This window comes from Diadema antillarum, unplaced genomic scaffold (assembly GCF_040938485.1).
Source record: "Diadema antillarum isolate AM-2024a unplaced genomic scaffold, OU_Dant_1.0 scf00000113, whole genome shotgun sequence".
NCBI classification, from domain to species: Eukaryota; Metazoa; Echinodermata; class Echinoidea; order Diadematoida; family Diadematidae; genus Diadema; species Diadema antillarum.
The window spans coordinates 308,958-332,475 of record NW_027271002.1 but is presented as its reverse complement, the minus strand read 5'-3'; the positions used below and the strand labels follow the sequence as shown (position 1 = coordinate 332,475).

General features: G+C 39.1%; 1 protein-coding gene across 1 annotated transcript; it reads right to left on the bottom strand.

The window, feature by feature from the left end:
- Positions 1–3,441: 3,441 nt before the first annotated feature.
- On the bottom strand, positions 3,442–21,340 carry LOC139719670 (uncharacterized). The gene is made up of 4 exons (XM_071631070.1): positions 21,307–21,340; positions 17,263–17,376; positions 15,586–16,607; positions 3,442–4,395 (listed from the first exon to the last, which is right to left on the bottom strand). Exons 1-4 carry the CDS (start codon positions 21,338–21,340, stop codon positions 3,463–3,465), a joined length of 2,103 nt encoding a protein of 700 aa, XP_071487171.1. The 3' UTR covers positions 3,442–3,462.
- Between the last annotated feature and the right edge of the window lie 2,178 nt (positions 21,341–23,518).

Below are 23,518 nucleotides of genomic sequence, written 5' to 3'. Positions count from 1 at the left end.
TGCTTGTTGGTCTCGATGCATGAATTTGTGAACGTGTGAAAAGTTAGGAGAATTCTCAGTTTAGAAAATTTCATTTCAGATGGATAGATGAGACTATAGTATCAGGAAGTATTCATCAAGCTTTGCAATAAGTCAGTTTGTAATTATCCCATGTACACATAGTTCAAATGGCTTCTCATTTTGCTCAGTTGGTAAGGTTGCATTTATTTCATCTGATTTTCTCCCCTAATATATTCTCCTTATGTTTCATCATTGCTACAAACCAAAATTTGAGTTGTATAAAATTATTTTTCATGATTTTTTAGCCTTGCACCAAAAAACAAACAAACAAGCACTGACAAACAAACCCACACAAAATACCTAATGCACCATGAGCTATGAAGAGTTGCAGACTTACAAAAGAACTTGTTTACCAAGGTAGGATGTCAACACATATCATCATGATGTGGGTTGATTTCTGAAAGTCAAGCAAACTTGCCTTGACTCTTTAGCTAATTAAATTCTGCCTTGATATTTGCATTTTCCTGCAAAAACGTACTAGCCTATTACAGAGAGGTGTGACTGAGGCCATGTAGTTTGTGACACAGTGGTTGTTTGCAATATTTTTTGCTATCAGAGGTCCACAAGAAGATTTTTTTTTTTCAGTGTCTAAATGCTCCATGACTCTTAATACATGTCTTATAAATACATTTCAGAAATGTATGAATGTAAACAAGTTCTTCTGTGGAAGTCTGCAAATCTTTTATGACTATTTTGTCAATGACTAGATAATTAATTGTATACACCTGTTATAAACTAACTGTGGACAAAGTAAACATATTATATACAAGAGGTGGATATTCTGTATGGACTTTTATTACCAAGTTATTTGTTTCATTCTTTTTAATCAAACTATATACAAATACTTTACATACATATACACTACACAGTCTAGTCAAGAGATGAAGGTGATGAGTTAGAAGACACTGTGGGATTGGACAAGGTTTGTATTAAATATCTGTACAGAGCAATCCGGATTAATTGACATTATCAGTGAAATAATAACAGGTCTACTGTCTGGTGTATGGTATGAAGACAGAATGGAGGTTATTGGATGATTTAAATACCAAACTGCACTTTTCACAGTGATTTCATAACACAAAAATAAGGTTTGTATCAAGTTACACTCCAAGCATGGATAGATCTGCTATAGATTCTAAAGTTTAACACTAAGGCACCAAATACAGTTTAGCAAATGATTTTGCTATAACACGCATTTCCCATAGACACCTGTCTGAGTATAATCGGGACTAGTCTTCAACAGGGTAAGAGTGTTTCATAGCTGTCTTAAAAGTGTCTGCCTCTGTTAAAACTGTCCTCTTGAATTACCACCAGTAATCATCCGTAAGTGAGCAACAATTAATGACTTTATGCCATGAATGCTCTTCAAGAGTGATGATATAAGCTAGAAGTCTAGAGTTGGTAGGAATGCATGTTTCCTAGTATGTTTACATTAAAGTAATTGATATTACATAAATGTGATTAAACGCTGAGACAAAGATGCTCATTAGCATTGTCTAATATCTTTCCAATCTGATTTTCTTTACTTAAAATAAACAATGGACTTGAGCTCTTTTAGTATTAAAAGTTGCCTTTGATTATGAATACAAATTACACCACAGTTTTTTTTTTAAATAGTTAATTTGTCTGGCTGACAGCCAGGTTTGGTTGCGTGTGTTTCTTCTTCATTTTCTCCCAATTACAAGCCATTGCAAACTATGCATGCGGCAGTTCTCAGATTTCCTTTTTCTTGTTATGCCATGTGAAACCAAAGAGTATCATCCAAAATATAAGTTTGTTGTGCCGTCCATATGAAACTTCTCAAGCATTCTGATGTATCTGTATTACAACAAAAACATCAATATGTGAAAGTTTTCCTTTTTTTTTTTAAACCACTTAACAAATATGCTTCATATAAATATTATCTCAACATTTTATTTGTTGGGGGTGGGGTGACTTTGCTATCTTTATGAAAACAAAAACTCAAAATGCAAGAATCACATGTTATTGTACGGGCTGATAGCTTCTCTTTGGCCATCTTCATTAAAAGTAATGATATTTGAATTGACTGCAGAAGCGTATTTAGGTATTGGAGGGGAACATTGTGTGAACATGCTGAGTAGGGCTTACATGCAAATCCTACTGGGACAAAGGTATAGTGACATTCCTGTGTTAACCTATCGATGGCAAACTGATTTTGCTATAACATGCATTTCCCATAGACACCTGTCGGAGTGTACTGTTGATTAATCTTCAACGTGTTTCATTATCTTCAAGTCAAAGCATATAACACCATACATTACAGTCTTAAAACAAGTTATGAGTGGAGTTATGTACAGAGGATCTCAGTGTGAAATATGTAATAGATATCATAACATTTTTTGATTTTGCTGGCCAGTTTCACCAGTAATTGATATTAATATTTACTACATTGTATGTTGCATTTCATTGACACACTGGTAGAGTAGTAACAGCAGCATTAAAGAAAGTTTTATAAAACACTAGATATTTTGTGTCAACCATACCAGCATCTATATGCATTGATGAGATATATTGATGCTTATTACAATATCCTTTGCCGAAAAGCTGAAATTACATGCAATGCTACAGCTGTACTTACAGTACAAATTGTACATGTGGCTTTGATTCAATTCTGATTGATGTCATAATACTGTTTTATGTTTTTGTGTCAATCGAAAGCCATCAGTGCATTTGCAGTAACTTTATAATCCTGCTCTAGTTTGCTACAGTAAAGGTAGAAATTGAATTAGGTACATTTCTACTTCAGCTGTCATGAATATTCATGAGGTTTCTTTCATGCACACATTGCTTCTGCCTTAATGATGAAACAATAAGCCTCAATCTCTCTAGTGGCTTTCTCTCACAGTTTCCAGCTGGTCTGCCACTCTGACCTTCCTTTGAATCATTGCCACATTGACCTCCCTTTGAACCATTGCCTCATGTCTGAGATTGGAATGTAGTGTCATTTCCTCTACACTCTTCAAGCCCCATTCCTGTGATGAGCGCAGAGAAACTCAAGTCTTATCTAACATCCTTCATACTGACTTCAAAAGTCTGTATGTCTGCTGTAGTGTAGCTGTCTGTGAGACAGTAGTCTACATGAGGAGAAGACACACGATACATCCTTGGGTTCCTCTTCATGTTGCTCTAAAGCTATTTTCTGCTCTGTTTGAGAGGCTCATTGCCCCCAGAAAGGACCTCCTCCTTCCTTGCCCCGACTGTCAAGTTTAGGTATCCTGGCTGGCTCGTGGCACACACCGGCGGAAGCCATAATTACTGCTGTCCAACAGTTGCCTCCCTCATACTCCCTTTGTCAGTGATTATATCACGCAAGAATAGGTACTGAAGAAAATACTGCCTCTTTCTATAGCTCCATGGTTTTCCATGTCTCTGCTATTCTCGTCATGCACGAGGCAAGAAGTAGGTTCTCGCCATATCAAAGTCTTCCGTTGCATCTTTGTCGCGGGCATTTTTGATTCGCATCATGTGATTTGCTACAGACCTTGGTAGAGCCCTGAATACACTGGAAGGTGGGTGTGTCGTCGTCCTGGTAACGGCAGACACAAGAGGATTCCTACTGCCTCCATAGAGAGAATGTTCTGTGTACTCAGAGCTAGAGATGGAATAGGAGCGGGCGTAGTAGCTTGACTGCATGGCAGGGTCCTCTGGGTTCCTTGCAGCTTTCTTAATGGCATCCATGGCAATGTCATGCTCTGGAACCGTTGGTGGGATGTCGATCACTAAGGTATCCTTGGGGCTGGAGGCTGAGTTGTTTCCATTGTTGGCGTGGATACATCTTCCTGAGACATGGGCTGTAGTGATGTCAGGTTTTCTGGAAGGCTGCATGAGCTGAAGAGGCTTTGGAGTCAGTGCTTGTGTTCTAGTATGTGGTAGTACTCTATTGTTGGGTGGTGAGCCAAATTTAGGAGGTGCTCTTTCCTTAACAGGTGGTCCAGGTTTGCTGTATTCATGCTCCTTCTTTGGTGGGTTCCCAGCTGATGGCCGTGGTGCTAGAGGTGTCTTTGGGTTGCCATGGATCTCACAGGTCTGCTGGGCCCTGGCTCGTCTCACAGTGGCTGCTGCACCAATCACAGCCCTCCTCGTCTGGAGACACTTCCTCTGACAGCATAGAGCCAAGAGCATGATGAGGATGAGTGCTACCACCACGCCTCCCAAGATGATGGCTACCATGGTAACGGGTAACCCAGTCTCATTGAGGGACAATGAGCGAGTGCGCACCTCCACACACTGGTCCCTGAGGACAGCATTCGTCTGGCTCATGTTGATTAGGATGATGCTAACACACACAGTGTACTGTGAGTCTGGTTCTAGGTCCTGCAGGGAAAATAAAAAAAAAATAGACAAAAACAAACAATCACTATTTGTCAAAGACATATCAAATTTTCTCATTTATTTCATAGTCTTCAGCAAAGTACTACAAGTTAGTATGAACACTATAAACCATACATCTTTATAGTGTTCATAGCATCCTTCTATGTCAAAGAAGTGAATTTGGACTTGAAATGTAAGTGTTGCTGAAAGGAAGAAATAGGTATGATATAATTTATGATATTGATAATATATTCTATTTCTGGTGCTTTTTATATCACAAATTACTCAGTGTCTCGCTTTCAAGACTCATTAAATCATTATAAGAGAAAAAAAATGTATCGATTTGCACTAAAAGGAGATCGAATCAAAGCTGTTGCATGGAAAACAAGAGGATTGAAAAGTTAGAATAAAGGGGAAAAAAAGAGATAAATTGCTGGAGATTTTGGGAGGGGCATTTTAAGATAAAGCAAGTTTCGATTAATTCCTCGGGGAGTTTCTAGGAACTGAGTCGACTGAATGTCATCCTGCCTGAAAGTCATTTTATTTCAGGAAATTGAATGAGACAAACTTTCATTTTCTTTCATCCTACATTAAAGTTGCTAATGAAGGAAGCGTGCTGATGTGTCAACTGTTTCAAACTTCATCTTCGTCTGTTGTCATGACGATGGGAAGCTTATCTCCCTTGTGAGAGATGCTAGTTATTCATCTCCAAGGTCACCATATATCAGCTTGTTTGAGAGTTTGTTCAAGAGTTTGCAAAGAAGCTGAGAGTTGATTGATTGGGATTGACACTTTGTTTTTCTTCTTTTTTTATGGTTAGATGTGACAAAATCTATCGCTTAGCTGTGACGAAATCTGTTGCTGCGACATGAATTTTTGGAGCTTCATAATGAGATTAAGAGACTGCAGACTTCAAACACCTTTTAAAGTCCCTCAGCATCAAAGTGCATTGACTTTTGGTATGACTTGACTTCTTGATTAGAATACAGTTGGGTTAGTATCTTCTTTACAGAGTTTGGATCATAGCAGTGGTACTGGGAGTCGGATTCCAACATTTGAAATGTGCCATGATGAGTTTGAAGTGGTGTGGTCAGTGTGTGAGGGAAGATGTGGCATGATGGATGGTAGTAACTGTGTGTTCTCCTGGTTTGTTACACATCGTTGTCATGAAATACAAAGAGTTGTAGTGTGTGAATGAGTTCACTTGAATATTGTTGTTAGAGCTGTATATGTCGATGATCCAGATACCAGTAAATTTAATCAAATAAAAATTGTATATAATGTTCCATTTTATACTTTAATTTTGGTGTATAAAAGTAAATGACGTACAACGTCACTTATTTTAGGCAATACCAGCAGTCTGGACTGATGTGTTATGAAATCCTTGCAGGAAGTGAAATTATTGCATGGAATAAAAACACAGCAGGTGCTACACATATAAGTTTAATATATTTTAACAAATTTTTAGACATGTCCTTGGTAAGCAAAGCATAGTCTAGAGAAGGATCAAATGCTTTATATAACTTTCCTTAAAGCCTTAGAGAGCCATAACACGGTCTGCAGCATTTTTAGCATCTTTGACTTCCCTGAGGAAAGGGGTGGAAGGGTGACATTTAACCAAAGTTTGCCGACATCATCCGAGGATTGTGAGCTGGTTTTCAGACTCCTTTATTTTAGCCCTGGTCCTCCAGAGATATAGCCTGCCAACATTTCAATGTGGTCATGTGAAATTTTGAAATCCTTCCTTAAAATGTTTTCACACTTTTCTTTTTTTTTAATGGTACAGGATCAGATTTTGTGAGGTTCGACTGAAGGTCATTCTCATCTCAGGATATGACTCTTTGCAGAACTGAAGGAAGGGGGTTGGAGTCGGGTGGGGGGTCGGAGTCGGGTGGGGGTAAAATTAGCCATTGTCAAGATTGCGTGGGAAGCTAAATGATTTAAGACTTCAAACTATTCTTCTTTGCTTATAAGTAATACAGTATTTGCCATATATTTTGTAAGGTTTTCTTTTACACTAATTGCATAAGTTGGGATGTATTCCTTGAATTCAAAAACGTGTGATAATATTAACTCTTAGCCTGAAATCAATGCGATGTGTTCACAGACATTTCTCTATTTCACTAGAACTCTGATCCATGATCACAAATTTAACCACTCAAAAAAAAAAAAGATTGCTGAGAACTCTGGATTCATGAAAAATTAGACTTGCTAAATACATTGTATATGGCGTATACAGTAAGTGACTACCCTTTTCATTGGTTTATGTCTAAGTATACTTGGAATATTAAACTGAAAGAAAGTGATATTCTGCAGGTTAAAGGTCCTGTTTACCTTTGGGAACAGTGATTTTAAAAATGTTCAAGATATCACTTTTGATACATACAGCTGTATGTGTAGGTCAGTTGTATCACAAAACACCCTACCATATAAGATTTTTGCAATAAACCCTAAAATATAAGGAGATATCACTATTTTCCTCATTAAACCGTAACTGTAGACGGTTTAGTCTTGAAACATTTTTATCATAACTATTGTTCACATTTAGTGTATTTAACAATACTTAACATCAATTATACTGGTTCAAATTTTCACACTGGTTGTTTCTATCCCTAACTCACATTTTAGGACTATATTGAAGCACTAATGCTGGGTTTTTGTTTCATCTGCAAATGGTAAATTATGCCTTTAATATGGAGTGGAGTAAATACTCAGAATTGTCATGAATTCTGGTCTAGGAACTTCAGTTGCCACTGTATACTATATCAAAATAAGAGAAGGATTCTATTTTCAGACATAATTTACCTTGAGGTGGTCATAGCTTCTATAATGATCATGGCCATGACCTTGACATGATTTAAGCTTTCTAAAACAAGGCACAACACCAAATAGACAGTATTTACCATCTCACCTGAAATAGACAGATGAAGTGCCTGGGGAAAGGAAATTTGAATCAGTGGAGGGATAAAGCGGCCAGTAAAAGCGGCCAGTAAAAGCCCTATGTATACAAACAGTGTGGTATTATTTATCCAGGGTAGCAAGGTAGATGATGTCCAAAATTTATACAGTGTAGTTCCTGGTTATAATATATGTGATCAAAGCTGTTAACAGCTGTGGAATGGGTTGATGATTTGCACACCACCATTGGTATCAGGTTTGATTGTAGAGAGGAGTTTGAGTGGAACTCCAATGATACATGTTTCATAGTTTGTTTACTACCAGTGGTATCAGGTGATGATGTCAGAAAGAGCTATGAGGATGACATGACATGATTGGTCAAAAGCAGACCAAGTTAAAAAAAAATGAACTGAATAGAAAGAGAGATGAGAGCCATTCAAAGGACAAACTAAACGCAGCGCTCCTCTCACACAAAACATAATAGAACACCCTTCAAATTTTAGAGGACATAATGCCACGCCCCTTCTCAAACATGGGTAGGAGGCAATACAACACCCTTCTTAAAATTGGGAGGACATATTAGAGCACCCCTCTCCAAACTTGGGAGACACGTTACAGCACCCCCTTCTAAACTTGGAGGGTACATGACAGTACCCCTCTCCAAACTTTGGAGACATGTCACAGCACCCCCTTCTTAACTTGGGCGGGTATATGACAGTACCCCTCTCCAAATTTGGGAAGGCACATTACAGCACCCCTCTCCAAACTTGGGAGGATACATTACAGCACCCCTCTCCAAACTTGGGAGGACACATAGATTAACCGGCTTCCTTCAGGCAAGCGTGAATCACTTTACAGGTCTACATTGTTTGGCAGTATTTCCATATCAACCAGCAAAGGAAACTTTGAGCTAAAATTAAAGCTGCTCTAAATATAGCATCTGTCCAGTAGAACTTGACTTTGGGCAGGACATAATTAACACAGGAAGAGTTCTTTTTTTTTATAGTGTACTTTTGACAGTAAGGGTAGCAACCCTTTTCCAAAATCATGCTGAACTGTGTATTTATAAATCCATATACACTATTCTTTTTACACCAGTCCTTGTTACACCAACCTTGTTACACCAGCCCTTGTATACCAATCTCTTTACTCCAATGAGTTTTTACCAATCTTTGTGCATCAAACATTTAACACCAATTATTGTACACCAATCAATCCTTACATGACAATCCTGTTTTTTTTTTTTTGGGGGGGGGGGGGGGGGGGGTGGGGGTGGGGGGTGGGATGATTGGGAGGGGAGGGGTTCAGTGTAATATGATGACACAAATCAGTATGGTTATCTGGAAGTGAAAGGTGAATTTTCTTTACAATTCTATATTATATGAGAAACCTACTATGTTCTTCTATCTAAAAAAATACAAAAACTCAAATTTGACATTCAAAATATCAGTTCTATGGGTGGTAATTCATTGGCAAGATGATCAATCCTATTCCATTTGAAGTCATCCCCCTTGAGACTATGTAATCCTGTGGACTCTTGTGTTGTGACTTTTTTTTTTGACATAGCCTTTTTGGAGTTTGGAAGCTAAGGCTGCATTTATCTAACTTGAGAGAGAGAATGGCGTTTATCTAACCATCATACAATCGCGATTGGAGCGGTGTCACTGCTCAGCTGCTTTGCACCGTTTGACCCAGGAAGTAAAGGTTAACTGCATCTACTGCACACCACCGAACATGCCTCATCAGTCACACACAAATAATGGGTAGAGAGCACAACCGGAAACAGCTGGGATTTGACCTTGAGATATAAACGCGTTTCTAAACGGCATTGCGTTTATCTACTCACAGAACAGCGATCGTGGTCTCAAACGTCTTTCAAAATGCCCTTTGAAAGGCGTTTCAAAATGGCGTTTCTAAACGCGTTTGAAAACATGGTTGCATTTATCTAACCCCTGAAAATGCCTCAAAGGCGTTTAGAATCGTGATTCTGCCTCAGAAAATTTTTAGATAAAAGCAGCCTAAAACTAATTCAAAACTGAGCTTGTGAACAAAATGTTGTATGTCACACACTGTTCCGCCTCTCTCTTCCTACCCCTCCCTCTCTGTCCCTTTTCCCTCACCCCTCCCCCACCACCAATCTCTCAACTTCTCCACATAATGTGTGGTATCCATGTCTCTATTTCTGGGTGACCACAACTACAGAAGTTAGTCATTCTTGGCACAATAATGGACCTCCAATCCGCAAAGTTCAAAGAATTCTTTGAAATGGTTAGGTTCACAAATTGATGATGTAATGTTCAAAATGTTAGTGGTCTGTCTATTGGTCTTTTAGTGCCAACATTGTCTTCTGATGCAGAATGAGTTATCCTAGCGAAGGAACCTTTTACATTCATGACAAAACTTAACTTCCGGTAAGTTGCATTCTAGTATGCTTCTCAGATATACATGCCTTCAATCTGATTATGAAGTGTAAATCTCAGTATGATTACTATATCATCTGTTGTGTGAGGTTGAAAAAACAATGAATGAAACAGTAAAACAATCCTAATACCCCAAAACTGTCTTTGACTTCTAAGATAGAGTGTAAATGTGTAGAGTACAACTTTTCACTGAGAATCATCCACTTTTTAAATTGCTTCTTTAAGTACATATTTACTTTGAATTAACTTCCTTATGACAAGCTGCATTCATAAAAAACACACACATTTTTTTTTTCAGTTGTGTACCTAGTAATTTCTGCATTTCATCTTGTTATTATTTGTACTGCTAGAACCTTTGTCTGAAATCAGTGTTCAGACAAGAACAGATGTGTGCTCCACTTCCTATTAAATCCCATTCATGGTCAGAAGTCTGTCCGTTGTGGATTATCATAAATCAGTGCTGAATTGCAACAGTCTAAAGCCTCTGAGTGGTCACTTCTTTTGAGTGGTCACTCTTCCAGAAAGGTCCTTTTCTAGAGGTCACTCCTCACACTCCAATGGATATAATCTAATCTTTCCTCTGAGCCCCATGGCCAATTCTTTCCTTCCTTCCCAGAAATTGAGCTCGTTATCAGACAGTGGTCATGTGATATCTACCACTTCCTTTCATGTCTTGGCACTCTTACCCATTCTTTGTAATCTGATACTTGTGGTACAGTATCACCTTTAATTGATCCTAATCCAATTCAGTCCAGCAATCAGCCTACTAAATGGATTATCATGACAATTAGCAGAGCTCCTCTGGAATTTCTCACTTGTCTTTGGAATTTCTTTGTTTACACTTTTATCTTTTGTTTTGTTAATTTGTTTTTCTATCATTAAAAAAAAAAGAGCATTGAGAATTTAGGGTTTCTGGGATGAACACTGAACTAGGGCTTTCTATAGCTCAGTCGGTAGAGCACTAGGCTAGCATTTGGAGGTCTCGGGTTCGAATCCCGATGGAATCCCATTTTCTTTGCTCAATTTTCCACTAATGAAGAAAAAAAATGATTTACACCGAAAGAACATATGACAGTACGGCCTATTTTTCTCGGACATGTTATGTTTGATATGTGTGTGTGACAAAGGAGAATTTGAGTATGATTAACTGGAAGTAAGTTGATTGCCCATTAAGTGTAGCAATGAAACCAGAAGACAAGACGTGTTATGACAGTCTTACATTCTTCAGACCTTTTCAGGGGTTTGGAAGCTTAGAGAAAATTATGATCTACTTTGAAAACAATCTGGGATAGCTCTCTTACCTCAATGTCTACATTTATCTACCTTTCTATCTATCTATCTACTCAGTGTCTTTCTATCTTGTGGGAGACACAGGTCAAAGGAAACTTGGGATGTAAATAAATTTGAGGAGAGTCATTTTTTCTTTAATGATAAAGTAGTGTTTCCTGTCTGAACCAGTGAGTTAATAAGCAGGAAATTTCTCATGAGCTTCCCTAATGAGATTGTATGATATGATTATTTCTTTGTTGTTGTTGGTGTTGTTTTGTTTATTTTGCAGGCTAAGCGATACGGTCTTATGCCAGGATCACCATACCTGTGTATGACCAGCTTTCAATAGAAGTAAAAATCTTCATGGCAGATTTGGTATTAAATTTGAAAACAAAATCCTTAGATTGATTAGAATTAAAACCTTTTTCATTGTATGATACTCTGTATTTCTGACTTGTTGAAGTCTTAGTGCAAACTCTTGTAAGCTTAGTTGATTTTCGTATGCCTTTGTATTACTCTTTCATACAGGACATCTGGTGGAACAGTGTGTAAGGATATATTGTGTGGTTTGGAAGTGGTAGGATTAGCATCGGTTGAGTTACTAGGAAACCACATGTACGTAATGTAGTTTGGTGTTTGTCTGCGATAGGATGTTTGGTAGCAGGCATATGACTCTCTCTCGGACTTTTATCCTTCCAAAAGAATAAGACAGGATAGGATGATTTACAAGGATCTAAGTAACCTTGACAGGTGCAATATAGAGAGTGTGTCTTCCTCTACACATAAGTGGTCTTCTACTTCTGCAGTAGATCATTTGGTTTTAATTACTAGAGTTCTATATTGTTTGCTTGTCTTGCTTTTGATAAGGAAAAAAATGAATAACACAAGATGAAAGATGATGATTTTCCTTTCTTTCCTTCTGAAACCCCTGTAAGTTAATTTGATTTGATTTGATTTGTTAGACATATTTAAAATAATACAATATGGCATGGAAGGCAAACAGTAAGTCCTGTTTTAACTTATATCATGTTTAATTTTAAAGATAATAAAAAGTTTTGGTACCTCAAAAGTTTCCTTGAATTTCCTTGTCTTAGTTTGTGTTTCAGGTTAAAGTACCTTTCATATAACTAACACTGTGAGACTTACTCGCCCCAAAGTGCTTTCATGTCTTAGTAATCATGCAATTAACTGCGACCAGCAGCCCCATACGCATAGCGACCAGCAGTCCCATACGCATAGCGTAATCGGGCTTCGCATTGTAGCATTCAGGATCATCACACATTCAGGAACACATCACATGCGCACAAATTTCAAATCCATCACATGATAAGATGTTTGTGTGCGCATGCGCTGGCCGTAATAGTCAGTGTAGTAGCTCTCCCAAGGTCCTCTCGACCGAGTCACATTCAGTCATCAATTCGAAAAGAAAGGGACTATTGGCAGAACCAAACTTTGTTCGAAGCCTGTTTTCAATACTTCAACTTAATTGGTAAGTCTTCAAATCGAAGAAATTTTTGGATTTTAAGTTGCCATTTACCCGCGATACTAATTCTGTCATGATCCTGAATGCTATACAATGCGAAGCCCCATTACGCTATGCGTATGGGGCTGCTGGTCGCAGTTAGCTATGCGTACAATGGGCTGCACGCTGCTGGTCGCAGTCAGTGGTTTCGTACAATATTTATCGACGCCGTACGGCGACGGCTCTGGTACGAAACCATTATTGCATGATTACTAAGACATGAGAGCACTTTGGGGCGAGTAATTCTCACAGACAACGTACTTTAACGTGAAACACAAACCAAGACAAGGAAATTCAGGGAAACTTTTGAGGTACCAAAACTTTTTATTATCTTTAACGTGATGTGGGATGTTATTATTGTGCACAATGTTAACCTGTTGAGGACGGACAGATTTTGCCATTTCCCATAGACACCTATCCGAGTATACTCATCCTCAACGGGTTTAAGAAACATGAACAGGATCCAAAACACTAAGTACTATTATTACTTTTTTGTTTGTTTTTTTGCCTGAAATATATATGGATTAATTAGGGGCCATTTCTGGTTACGTTGAGTATAGTCCAACCACAGAGAGATGCTGGAATTTTGTCTAAGAAGATACACAAAAAGCAAAAATAGAATTTTCTCTCACATCATGTAATGAACAGTGTGCTGATAGACATAACTGTACATTACTCCATTTATAAGTCTGCAGAGTGTTAATGTAGTTGACCATTGTTGTGTTGCGGTTTGCTAGACAGCTGACCTAATTGAAGATAATTCCATTTATGACATGTCTGGAGGGCGTATACAGGCGGGGATCATCTAAATATTTTGCACACCCTTCCATCATAATTCCATATCCTACTACCCAAGATTCACAGGGCGAGACTGATTGTAGTGGAAGGAATCCTTTCATACTTGACTTTCATGCACACAGTGCATTAACCCACTAAATTTGGACTTCTCTCATATTTGTGCATTTTAAATGGGATTTGCGTGGTGCCAGAATCAAGGGGTTAAGTGGAGTATCGGCCTGATATCTTGTAAGCTTGTAATCTGTGAGCAGCCTGCTCTTGTACTGGGGCATACCAACCATGTAGCTTGGTGGAAAACTGGGTGCTTACACTGTATTACAGAGATTAAAGAGTCACTGGCCCAGATTCTGGGTCAATAGCAAGTGACATAGCCAAAAACAAAACTTCATTACTTTTATTTTTGTTGTTGTTAAATTTGCAAAGCATGTTTGAAGAGTAAAAGTGCATCAAAGCATAATGTGTGAGATATTCTAAGTGCTTATCATGTATGCAGTGAAATTTCACAAATTTCTAGCACTTTTACCACTCTCATGTCCTTGTGATATTTGGGTCTTTGTGATGATTACAAGAAGGACATTATTTCACTTGAAAACTGCAGACACCCAAACAAATGCCTCATAACAGACTGAAAAGCAAGGGGACTATAACCTCATCATTGTATCTTAGTGCTGTTTTACAATGTATTTGAACGCTGCATTGCACAAAAAGCCTTTTTTGAATACTTTTTGACACAGATTGTCCAGAATTACATGCATCTTGCCATGTCTAGAGGAGGATGCAAGTCTCTGTAGTCATAATTACTCATTGGTACTGTATTTTCCATATGAAAATAGGCGTATTTTTGTCATAAATTGGCACAAAATTGTGGATTGAGATGGTCCTTGATTTGTTTACAAAGTTGCCAAAGGTAGAGTGTAGTATGCAGTATTTAACCAAAGAGTATAGTTACAGTGTTTCAAGTGGTAACAGTATTCAGTATAGATAAAGCCAAAAGAATGAAGCAGAAACGATTGAGACTTACCACCGTCTTCAAACAGCAGCTACCTCAGTAAATCCAAGTGTGTAAAGACAGTGAAAGTGAGCTAGAACCTTTACAACTTTGCCTTCTAGGAAGTTATCATTTGAGAAAACAAGATATGTATGTGAAACTCCCCAGTGGTCTTAGACTAATATGCCAGAGTGTGTTTCCTGCATACGGAAACTGAGATTAGTGGGTGTTTGCCAACAGAATATTTCCTTCAATGAATTAGCCAATCAGATTGGTTCCGGATGTTTGTTTTTACTCAAAGACTCTTCCACACATGGCTTGGTATAACACAATGTTGAATGGGTGTTTTTGTTGTGAGTGTTTAGTCTTTTCACAGAATGACACGCATTCCATGGCTTCGCATTGAGAGAGGATTAAATGTCTGTAGGAAGTAGGGTCATTGTGAGATATTTCTTGATAATGTGAAGGCTGAAATGAGACTAATCACCTCACTGTGTGTGCCCTCACTCGGTCATACAATTAACCTGTTGAGGACAGACTGATTTTGCTACAACACACATTCCCCATAGGGTGTTTATATCAACTCTTTTTCTCGGCAGAAACAGGTTTTCCGAACGGCTTTCGGGGAACTTTTACAAGATGATAAACGCAAAGCTGTTTTGATTATGGGGTTCGGAAAGCCTTTTTGAAAGCCGCAAATTTGTGCTTTCAGAAACAGGTTTCCGAAACAGATTTCCGAAACAGGTTTCCAGAAACCTGTTTCTAGAAGCCCTTTGAAGCAAGATAAACGCAAAGCTGTTTTGAAACGGCTTTGTACTGCGGTTACAGTATATGACCCCTTCTCCTCGGGTCAAATTGCGCAATGCAGCTGTGAAGTGACAAGGCCAGTTTTCGTGTTCGCGATGAGTTGATAAATGCAACTATTTTGGAAGCCGTTTCTAAAGGGCTTTAGAAACAGCTTTCGAAAGCGCTTTGGAAACGGCTTTTGAAAGCTGTTTCAAACAGGGGAAAGATGATAAACGCAGCCTTTGACACTTGCCCGAGTACACTTGGGACTCATCCTCAACAGGTTAAAACATTCTTCCTAGTGTGTCACATTTTGCTGAATTTTCACCTGAACTAAATTTGTAGAATGGGTGAAAGATTTGTAAGTTTGTGCAGTTAGTTTACTTAGCCATCGATGGGTATGAAAGAAAACATGAAGACTTTGGAAAATATTATCACTTCAGACCCATGATGGTTTCACATGAATCTTTTAGAAAAAGTATTAAAAAAACAGTTAGTGAAGGTGGACTCACCGTCAATGTGAAGTCTGCTACTGAAGGATGTATGAAAGGACTGTAGTGAAAGTTTTCATAGCCAAACTTGTTGTACTGGACCACAAAGCCTGAGATCTCCTCATCAATACTGGGAGGCACTCGCCAGGAGATGGATGCCCTGGTGGTGGCGATGCTGTTAATGGTGATGTGCTGTGGTGGTGAGATGATGACCTCACATTGTTCACCAAGGTACAGATGACGACATTCACATCTAAATCCTTTGGTGTAGTCATCGATGCAGGTGCCTCTGTTCTGGCAAGGGTTCTGTGCACATGTGATCAGGGGTCCTCTAGGAGTGGCACCAGGCTCAGGTCCAACATTCCCCCCATTGTTTGGAGACCCTGGTCTTTTTGGAGGAGTTCCTTTTGGTCCACTGGGTCTCACGGGGTCCACCACAACTGGGCCCCGCCCATTACCGGGATTGACTACTCCTGGTGTTGCAGGACGTTGGGGTTTGCTCCCAACACCACCACCTTTGCCCACTGATGGCTTCTTGGGTGTCGGTTGTGGTCTCGCTTGTGGTGTGGGGCGTGGTGCTGAAGGTCGCTGTGGTCCAGGGTTGACTGGCCTCTGGGGTTTGTTAACGACAGTGCCACCTCCCCTGTTGGGCTTGTTGCCTCCTCCTGGATTGCTTGGTTGCCTTCCCCCAGGATTGCTTGGTTGCCTTCCCCCAGGATTGCTTGGTTGCCTTCCCCCGGGATTGCTTGGTTGCCTCCCCCCAGGATTGGAAGGTGACTGCCCTCCACCAGGTTGCCAAGGATGCTGTGGGGGCCTAGGGTTCACCGGAGTGCCACGATTACCAGGATTATTGGGGTTAGGATTGCTTGGATGGCCATGGTGAGGATTCTGTGGCCAGAGGGATGGGTCATAGGGAGTGTTTGGGTTGACTGGAACACTTGGAAAGTTGTAGCCTAGGGAGGCCCAAGGGTCATGGGGTTCCATGGGAAGTTGACCCTCTGATACAAAGCCCCCATTGGCTGGGATGTTCCCACTGAATTGTGCTAATGTAAGGATGCACATCTGCAGGAATGAACATATATGTAGGATTCTTGTTGCCATTGTTCTGCCTTTCTCCTATCTTGGATCAAATGCTTCAAAGTGAGTTTGGCAAAAATTGGGATTCTCACAAATATTTGTTCTGTGGTATGTGATTGGTAATAATTGCCCCTTTTTGCTCTATATATTCAAATGTTCATTTCATGATTCCTTCACCTCTGAAATTGGATTTTTAAGCAAAACTGTCTGATTGTCCATGTCAAAACTGAAATGGATGACTCAAACTCACAGTCCTCCACCAGTTCCCCCTCTTCTTTGAAGGAGATTGACTTTAATCGATTCCCTGGAGTAGTTATTGCTGTCATCTAACTTCCGTCTCAGTTTGTTCCAACCTGTTCTCTCCAGGTTACTAGACTGAAGGTTACCACCTCCTCACGTTCTCGGAAATGTCCCCAGGGATTTTCTCTGTCATCACTGTAGTCGCTGACTTCTCCTTAGCTCACTTCTCTCTTCCAGACTGAACAATCGTTGCTTCCTTTCTCTTGTGTGATTCAATGTGTCTAACTTTTCCTCATGTCAGAAATAGCACCGAGACAACCTCAGAAGACATTTCCGTTCAAAAACTTTCCATTTGTGGACCCCGGTGGTTGCTTCACCAACCATATCCCAGATGCTTCCAGATCTTGGAAAGAGTGAAGTGTTGCCAATTTGAGAGTGGTTTGTAGTTCAGACCAGCAGCCTGCAGGAATCTCTTGAGATATTTCAAGGTGATGTCTGCAGAGGAAGAGAATGGTGAAGAATTTATTTGTCTTGATTTAAGTCAATTTCTCAGAATTCACTGAAATAAATCTTGAGACAAATACAGCTAGCCAGACATTCTTTTTGTTGTTGTATATTATCAGCCTAACCAAATACTGTTTTAATGACAGTGTATTTGTTTGCAAGACATTATTTTCACATTTTTTTTTAATGAGCCAAAACCATGTCAAAATTACATTTTTACCAAAATGTTAACCAAAGATAGTAGAGGTAACAAGATAGGAAGGCGCGCGATAAAAATGGACACAAAATGGTTACCCTACATGATGATACAAAAGATAGCTAAGTACAAACTCAGAACACGTAGAAACGTCATTCATTTCCAAATGTAGTGGTATTTTTATTATCTTAAAAAGATTTGAAAATTATAGCAGTAGCTTTTTTTTTTCGATTAAGGGGATTATTTTGAAGAACGAGATTTTATAGTAATAAGGATTATTTCGTGGAGGCAAGAATTTGGCAACAACATCATCTAAAAACAATCAAAGGCGCTTGATAAACCACAACTTCAAAGACAGCGCGTCTCAGGCAAAGACGCATATCACCAGAGACGCGCTGTTTTTGAAGTTGTTGTTGTTGTTTATCAAGCGTCTTTGAGTGGTCTCAGGTGATGTGCGTAATACGCTTGAGGACCGCACGCTGTCCATTTGTTTTGTACAGGATTAGTGCACACTTTCCTGTCCTATCAGTTAAGCGTTTTTGATGTTAACCTCCCAGCATTGTAACTGAATAGTGTCTAATGAGTATATTAATACTCCCATCAAATTGAATAAAATTCTACGTTTGACAGCTAATAGGGGATAGAGGTGTGACAATGTGTGGGTGAGTTTTCTTTGACTTTTGATATGCATCATACATGGCTTTTTTCTTTCTTTTGATAAATAATCCATTTTCATGGTAGCAGTATGTAGCCTTCAGAATTCAACACTCAAAAGATACAGTTAAGGGGGGGGGGGTATGAGAATGAACGCAAATCATGAAAGAATTGATTATAGTGGTAAAATACGGTTCCTTCACATTGTACTCAAGTTTAGTCATGGGGTAGAAAGGCCAGAGCAGCTACATGTCATAAGGTTGTAATAAACAGTCATTAAATTTAAAATGAGAAACTTAGAATGATAACTTGAATCACAACATGTCATCACCCTAGTATCTTCCAGATGAGAAGTCATGAATGGATTATGGTAATCTTATAAAAAGACTCCAGGCTGAAATTACAAACTGCAAGAACAAAGTTATGTCTAATTGAAGGCAAGGTCTGAATAGTGTTGGTGTCTCTGTAGAAGACTTTTTATTCGTTGTCACGATGAATCAACTTTGTTTTGTGCTTGTCTATGTAGACACATCTACAATGATAAAAAAGAATGAATACTATTAAATTAACTTCATTGTGATTACCGTACATTATGTGTGGTCAGTATCCATCATTTCTTTCAGAATGAATTATTTTTTTTTACAGGTATTTTAGTGCCTCATCTCATTTCTGGATGCCTAATTTTCTTCTCACTTGAAGCCAAGGAATGACATACCACAGAATGAGAAACAGAAAACCCGACTCCTCAAACTTCGATCATCATCTAGTCTCTTCTCATTCCCCAGTTACTGTGAAGAGCTCATTTCTGTCAACTCTCAGTGGCTGATACCATGTTCACTGTAACTGAATGTGTTAATTCACTGGAAGAAATTTATGTAGATAGAAAGAAACCAAATTGGTGTTTAGTCTGTGTAGAACTCTACTTTTTTCTAGCTCTCTGAGGCTTTCTTTATACCTAACAAATTACTGTAAAACATGATATATTCGCAGCACGAAATTTTCATGAATTGGAGCCGACGACCTTTTTTGTGGCAAGAAATTTTCGCAAATTGCCACTTCCGTTCAATGCATATAGTGTAGATAAGAAATTTTGCGAGCATTTTAATTTCGCGAATCTTGGTGCTCGCGAAATTCGCGAAATTGAAATGCACGCGCACATTCCTCGTTTTACAGTAATCATCTGAGATTAGATGTTTATCAATGATGGAGATGATGACTCCAAGAAATATAACCCCCTCAATGTGCATGATATGACATCTGAATTAATAAGAGAAGAGAAGATTTTAAAAGAGAAGTGGAGTCAAACTCACCTTAGATTTGTTATCCTTGATATCATCACCCTGTGGGTCAAGAAGTGACAAACTGGATATCTCCCATTTGAAGAAGATGACAATCCAAATCCTACATGGAATCAATACATGTGAAGACCAACTCAAGGACACAGAACCGTTGCTCCGTTATATCCGTGGGCGCAGAAAGTTTGTGGTTAATCGGAGTTTGAATCTCGACTTTTGTAGGCGTGTTTGGCTTAGAACGAAGTGTGAAATCTTTGTTCGCCTTGGAGTTGACTGTCCTTGGAAACCTGCTTTGCTGAGGTAATATCTGGCTATGTGATCAGCTGTAGAGGACATGGACCGAGACGTTGGTGTTTCCCAAAGTGTGTAGGTTTGAGCTCTCTCGCTATCGCTGCTAGGTCATGTGTGATAGTACCAACACCTTCACGCTGCACCCTCAACTGATCAACTGAATCGCTCCTAACGATGAGAAGAACCTTATTTGACCTGCAACTCATACAGCAGTGCCCCCCTTTATCCAAGCTTCCTGTCTGATAACCCCTTCCCCCCCTCCTTTGACATGGGAAAGGCTGGTGGTCTACCATGGCGGCGCATGCGTCATTTAGCAAGGGAACTACATCAGTGGGCAGTACCATATTTACAGGGAGGGGGGAATGACTGCCGTAGGGGAGAGAAAAAGTTCCTGTAGAGGAGAAGGTGGGTGGCCCCCGGCTTGCTTCAACTGACACACTCCTACGCATATGAGTAGGAGTTGGCACATGATTTAGTCATGAAAGATTTTCATTGGACGACAGTGGGGGTTGATATTAAATGACTGCAATTCAATGTTCAAATTTAATGTTTAATCTCTAATGTAGCTTCCCTCCACCCCCCAAAAAGTGAAAACAAATATAAATAATTAATTGTACTTCATATAATTAGATTAGGAGAGCTGACATTTTTCTGTACCAATCTCATTGTATAGATAAAGATCTGTCTTGTTTTTGTCTTAGATGTCTTCTCCTAAAGAAGATGTGAGATTATTTCTCTTTTAGAGTTTCATTGATTAGTTGAGATATTCAAATGGTAGGAAATATCACAACATATTGTAGATGAGGTAATACTTCCTCATTTATTCTAATCCAGGATTTTACAAAATTCGTTGATATTGGTATTCAGAGCCCATGTTGGTATTGTTATAACTGTCAGTATAAAAGGAAATTCCATCGATTTTATGGTCAAATGTGAAATGAATAGATGAATATCTTCTCTTGTTTTCTGATTTGAATTCAATTCAATTTGATATTTGAGAAGAATTTTATTTGACTTCAGATGCTTGTCACATATATCCTTCTGAAATTCTGTGGAGATCTGTGGAGATAATGAATAATGTTGATTTAAAAAAAATGGGAAAATCTTATCACAATGATCTAGCATGAAAGCAATGAAATATTTGATAGCGTATTATAGTCTTGAGGAGATGGAAGAGAAAGGTTTGAAATATGAGATGATGGAAACCTTTGAAATCTTTTTCTTAGATGTGACTTTGACTAAAATATGATATTTGATATAAATATTACATGCTAAACCAAGGATGAGAATTCCACTTTCGTAGTAGAAGGAATCAATGACAGAGCCGAAGATCTGAGTATATAAGGAGAATTTTCCTTTATTTGATAGAAATCATTCTCTTGATACTTTCAAAGAGAGATCATGCTCTGTATATGTTTGATCATAGAGCAGATAATGAGTTTTGATCTGAAAAAAAAATGATCCATCCTGCATTTATCACATTACCTGACTGTACGGAGGTCCTAGGCACCTCAGACATGGTTAGTAGGATATGAGACAAGACGTGTGCAATCTGGCTTCAATTGTTTGGGAACCTGCAGAGAAAAGGACTGAACCAAACTCTGAGGCTCCAAGATGTGGGAACTCTTACACTCCCCAGGTCTCTAAGGTATACCCATTTCTGGCTTTTAGGACAGTTTTTTAGTCGTTCAGATATTCTATACAACCCATGAGACAGAAACACTGTACATCCTGTTAGCCTTGAGTCCAGATGTTTTTGCTTTGTTGTTCCCTCCCAGATCTTACAGAGTGGTAGACTTAAGTCCTTTTTACACTTGTGTTTCTTAACCCCGGACTTTCTCTGGCCCAGGACTACCGTTAGTCCTCTACCAATTTTTTCAGCTTTTTACACTCGCCAATTAGTCCCGTACTATCTCTTGTCCGGGGCTAAGGAGAAAACTGACCTTTTTACACTCGTATTTCTTAGCCCCGGACTTTCCAAACCACATGAATATTCATGATTACGCTGTGTACTGTACACGTACACACACGCACCGGCAGTACTTGATTACCTCGTTTCTGATTGGTCAGTGAGGGTCGGATTTCATCTCCGTCGCTTAGCCCAGGATTATTTTTTCGTTCTGTTTACACTCACTTGCTTGGCACCTCAATTGCGGTGCTAACCCTGCTATTTTGCAGGGCCAGATAGTGCTGGACTATCGGTGGGGCTAGCCCACTTTGGCAAAAACGAGTGTAAACAGAAAGTGGGCTAAGGATAGTCCCGTACCAACGGTGGGGCTAAGGGGGGGGGGGGGGGGGGGGGGGGGGGACTAAGCAAAAATTTACAAGTGTAAAAAGCCCTTTATGAGAATAGGTCTGTTTCTTTATACACTAATTTGTACAGACATGGAAGTGTATATCATTTTGTTTGAATAAAAATCTGGTGCACTGCCGAGAGAGAGATAAACTTTGCGAGAGCACAGTGAAAAAAAGTGATGAATCAAAACAAGATTTTGGGATCAGACAAAATATACATATCGTCGGATCTATATCGTAACTAGAAGGGATTTTGTTTGTTTGTTTGTTTGTTGATTATTTTTTTGGGGGGGGAGGATTGAGTCCTTGATACGATATATAGAACTTGATCTCATCTATTATGGTGTCAATTCTAAATTATTTTCATTTTCAGTGAAATGTTTAAAGTTAAAACTGCAAGGTTGCTATCTTACCCTGTATTGTATTTGGAACAATGCTTTTGAAATCTACCTACTTTTGATTTAATAAACTTTTTACTTCATGAAAATTGATTGTTTCGTTCCTATTTATGCTCAAAAATTAGAATGGGATAGTTCCTTCTGGTTCTCAGCTGAGGTTATCTTACGATTATTTGACCATTGTAGAGTCATCAGATACGGTGAGAACTGGATAGTGAATATCTTTCCCTGGGGTGATGTACAATGATTGTACTTGTATGACAAACTTCATTCAAATCAGCTGATGTCCTCTGTAGGAATTGTTGGTCTATTGGCAAAACCAAACCCACTCGTTAGCCCAAAGGGGCAACCAAACTCACTTGACTTTTTGGCCTATAGTACATGTAGCAACCAAACCTCTTTGGTATAATTGCTTATGTGGGTAACCAACCCTTTTGGATTGTTGGGCTGTAGGGGCAACCAGTCCACCTTGGGTTTTATTGTCTATTGGGTAACCAAACCCTTTTGACTATTTGCCCAATAGGGACAACCAAACCTCTAAGCTTGATTAGCCTTGTGGACAACCAAGTCCCTTAATTGACTTGTTGGTTCTGTAGGAGCGACCAAACTCATTTGACTATTTGGCCCATATGAAACTTTGTAAGACACAGGGGTTCAGTGTTGACAGGTGTGGTGTCCACATTCCTATGTAAGCATTTGATATGACTGTACCATCTAGTTATCTGAATTAATCCTATATATCAGTGACAGTCACAGGTGTAGTCCTACCGAAGACAGATGGCCGGTCTAAAATCCCCTGACTGCCACAAACTTTTCTTGAACTCCAAAGTCTCTCTGAACTTGTCACTGATCAAGGTTTCATATCTTCATTGTCGTTTCCTCTCCAAACAATCAGTCAAGACTTCCAGGTTCAACCATCCTGTTTTGTCTTCCCCTTCTATGACGTTGCTTACGTACATGATGGTTGTCATACTCAGCAGAGGAAGAACAATGCACTGTGTATA